The 4162-nt window shown below is 37.2% G+C and overlaps 1 protein-coding gene across 1 annotated transcript; it reads left to right on the plus strand.

The window, feature by feature from the left end:
* The first annotated feature begins 1736 nt into the window (after positions 1 to 1736).
* LOC139728555 (cytochrome P450 2D15-like) lies at positions 1737 to 3344 on the plus strand. The gene is made up of 2 exons (XM_071639495.1): positions 1737 to 1998; positions 3172 to 3344. The coding sequence occupies exons 1-2, from the start codon at positions 1737 to 1739 to the stop codon at positions 3342 to 3344; spliced, it is 435 nt and encodes a 144-aa protein (XP_071495596.1).
* The last annotated feature ends 818 nt before the right edge of the window (positions 3345 to 4162 follow it).

Raw genomic sequence — 4162 nt, forward strand, 5'->3', positions numbered from 1 at the left:
AACCACAATTGAAACGCGCCCTTAAAAAACTTAACATTGGGCCCTAAAAATTTGTTGACCCCTGTCTGTGACCTTTGACCTTGTGACGACCTTCATCTCCCCAAGGGACATCTACCATCCAAGTTTGGTCACAAAGGGACAAAGGGATCAAAAGTTATCAGCCATAATCAAAACGCGCCATAAAAACTTAACTTTGGGCCCTAAAAGTTCGTTGACCCCTGTCTGTGACAGTCTTGCAAGTAAACTTTGACGTATGACCTCAAATTACCTTTGACCTTATCATGTGACCTCTTACGGACCTTATCCTGCGTGACCTCCAACGGCACCATAACATGAAGGTTTCCCCAGTGCATCTATGACCCAAGTTAGGTTGCAATTCAAGCAACTTTTGTCAAAAGAGAGTCTTGCAGGTAAACTTTAACATAGAAAAGAGAGTCTTGCACATACTCTTTAAAGGGACTGTACAGTACTGGTTGAGGTGGGGATTCATGTTTTGCACATTCCTTAGTGAGATAATGAGAAACCTCTCATGAAATATGAAAGAGCCTGTAATTTTATGAATTGTTCAACGTTTATTTGATGAAAATTGATTTCAAATGGGTAAGATATCGAAAAAATTAATAATAACAAAAGGCGACATGCCACAACTTTATTAGGATCTCTTTGTTTCACCTTGTTTTTCGATATCTCAGCCATTTCAAAACCGATTTTCATCAAATAAACTTTTGATACCCCATGGAATTGCATGCTCTTTGACATCTCATAGAGTGGCTTCTGAATCTTTTGCAAAACATTGAGAGCTAAATCCTCACCTCAACCAGAACTGTACACACCCTTTTTATATGACCTCAAATGATCGTTGACATTATCACAATGACCTCCGACAACACCATAACATGAAGATACCCCTAGTGCTTCTATCACCCAAGTGTGGCTGCCATTGCTGTAACAGTTGCCAAGTTATGCATCATAAGAGAGTCTTGCAGGTCAACTTTGACATTTGTGACGGACGACGGACGGACGACGGACGGACGCCATTCGGATCCCTTAGTCTCGCCTTCACCTCCGATGGGCGAGACAAAAAGGAAGAATAAGAAAATTATACACTAATCTATCTCTGGCGGCATAAATGATTCCTCGCATATATTTATCAATCTTTGGTTTAAGTTTTTTTTTTCTATCATATTTCTGAAATCACTTTGAAGTAAAGAGAATACACTGTACGCAGAGGGAAAGGTTTAGGTGTGAATGTTCTTCAGTTTTGTCTCCCTCTACAAATGAAATTTGTAAGATCCGACATATTTATTAAACTACAGATCAGCAATTGCGATCTTACAAATTTTAATTGTACAGGGAGACAAAACTGAAGAAAATTCACAATTCGAAGAGATTATGACAAACAAGTTCTAGCAGGTTGAGACAAACCAAGTCTTAAAATTAACAAGTTTTCCCGATCATCAATCGTTATCATTGTAGGCAAATAGACACGATCTGACTGATATCTAACACTGGCATATATCATAGTCTATCGCCTTTATTGGTATAAATGCTGTCATCGAGTGATTGATTTTGATTGCTACATATTCTGATGGCTCCTTTCAGTGTATAATGCAATCGTATAAACATCGTATAAACACTGCATTTAGTCTAACACCTTTCAACATTCACAGATCTTGCTCGAAATTCAGAAGATAGAAGATTCTGAGGGAATAGTAATTGGTACTAATCTTCAAAAGATGCCGTACACTCTCGCTTTTACCACCGAGGTTCTTCGCTTTCGTCCGATCCTACCGCTTGGGGTGCCTCACGTAACCACGGAAGATGTCAGGGTTCGGGACTACGTCATCCCGCGGGGATCCACAATCATGATGAACATACTCGCCATACACAGTGACCCCAAAATCTGGGGTGACCCGGAAGTGTTCCGACCCGAGAGGTTTCTGAATGCCGACGGGACCGAGTTCGTGAAGAACAAAGCATATATGCCTTTTGGGGCCGGTAAGCATGATATATTCTGGAGCGACACGATGATTGCCAATCAAAATGTAAACTCGCTAGACAAAAGACAAAAGAACAAATAGAAGAGATTAAGAGAACAGAATACAAATTAATCAGTTTAATTAACCTGCAGAACAGTTCTTAGACAGTAATTGACAGAATAGACATAAACAAACACATAAAATGAAATGATGTTGCTGATTTCTGATAATGTTGTATTTGCAGAATTGCATGAAGCTTTCTCTGAATTTACATCTTTTTATGATAGAAACTTATGTGAGAGGTAACGACCGAACGGTCTGTCAATCTTTCAACAAGATATGTGCAACATTCAACGTGCAATTTGTCTGTTTTGCCAAACTCACTTGTAAGATAATGAAGAGGAAACAAGAAGAAGGGTGCAAGATTTCTTTTCGAAGTGGTCTGAAGATAAGAAAGTTGAAGAATTTTCAAAGGTTCTCGTGTTTTCACAAGACAGTGGGTTACTACACAACATCCCAAATTTAACTGATCCCTCTTGCTGCCCGCATCATAGCGTCAGTATTTCACAAGCCTACCCTCCTCTCCATTACATACAAAGAATTCAACATATTTTGTCTTTTCAAGCTTAATGAAAGAGCACTTATCCCTTTCAAAAAGCAAGGGGAATAATGTTGCTCTCAGAATCTGTCAGTAATAAGTCAGGAAATGTTTACTTTTCATTTGAAAGAAATGAAATGTTTATCTTTTTATATACTTTCTTTACATTTCTTTTTTTCATCGTTGTCCTGCAGTTTTGTCGCGAACTGTCGTAGACTTCTCACGCAGGACTGGTGGCACCTAAACTTTATAAATCCTTATTAGTTACTTTTGAATGGATTGTCAAACTTTCCTCAAACTTTACTAGTGTGTTCTACTAATATAGATGCAGTCATTCACTCCTCATACATATAGGCCTATTTGATTGATTGATTGATCGATTGATTGATTGATTGATTGATTGATTTAAGTTATTTTATTTCTAAATTTATTTTGCTACACAAATAAAACACAAAGACGATTAAATGAAATAATTAAGCACAGTATAATTTGAATCTGACAGTTAAAACATATCTAGCTTTTTTTCTATTACAATATATCATGATTTGTTATTACTATTTTTGGTGCTTTTATTGTTTACTCATCTCATTGAAGGCCGTCGAGTGTGTGTAGGCGAACAACTGGCCAGGATGGAGTTCTTCATCTTCGTGGTGACCCTAGTGAAACACTTGTCCTTCTGTATCCCCGACGGAATCGAACCAAACTACGGACATCGCGTCACGACTCTTTTGCCGACACCGTACGAAATCATTGCAAAACCTCGCTAAATCCTCATCTGACTACCACGCAACGTGGAGACAAGAACGCTTGTACACACATGCTTGCACCTAGGGCTATCAAGCCATCTTGACAGATGAACAAACAAACAAACAAACAAGCAAACAAACAAAACAAATTCACTTTTAAAGTTTTTTCCCCACAGGGATTTTTACTATTATATTCCATACCTACGACAATATCAATCGAAGTACATAATACATCGAAATACTTCTAACACTTAGAAAAAGAGGCAATGCACTGTCGTGACTCAGAACTTCAGAACATCACATATAAGAAAACAGGTGTCCAAAAGACACGATTTTTCTGAAGCAGTTATAGCATTTAATTATTTCTTGCAAAAAAAGTCAATTATTACGATATTCCCTAATTTTATCTTTACATGGAAAAAAACCTAGGTATTCTTCTTCTTCTTCTTCTTCTTCTTCTTCTTCTTCTTCTTAATTTACAGTCATTAATTTCCTTTCTTACAACCGTGGAATACAATTCAATACCGAATTGCTGGTAACAATAAAGCCAAATAATTCATTTTCCGTAGTGTATGTAATTTCTGAACCCACATAAGACAATCCATTCTCTTCAGTCCATAAACAGCATATTGACGTTCGCTTACTCAAGAGTTGCATCAAAGTTTGTAAATACACCTTGCAAAGACGAACAATATTTTCTTTCAATTAATCCAGTTATATTCAACATCTCATTTGTATAATTATATATAAAAACAAAGTTAACGTCCGATGTACTCTTATTCGGAGGGGAAAACGAAAATTATTACCATTTCTTTGCCACAACTAATATATAGACAAAG

Source organism: Diadema antillarum, unplaced genomic scaffold (assembly GCF_040938485.1).
Source record: "Diadema antillarum isolate AM-2024a unplaced genomic scaffold, OU_Dant_1.0 scf00000019, whole genome shotgun sequence".
NCBI classification, from domain to species: Eukaryota; Metazoa; Echinodermata; class Echinoidea; order Diadematoida; family Diadematidae; genus Diadema; species Diadema antillarum.

Excerpts from the sequence above, each read along its gene's own strand:
- LOC139728555 (XM_071639495.1), top strand. The coding sequence starts at position 1,737 with ATGCCGTACACTCTCGCTTTTACCACCGAGGTTCTTCGCTTTCGTCCG. Across the intron at positions 1,999-3,171 it reads ATATATGCCTTTTGGGGCCG|GCCGTCGAGTGTGTGTAGGC; the intron begins GTAAGCATGATA and ends ATCTCATTGAAG.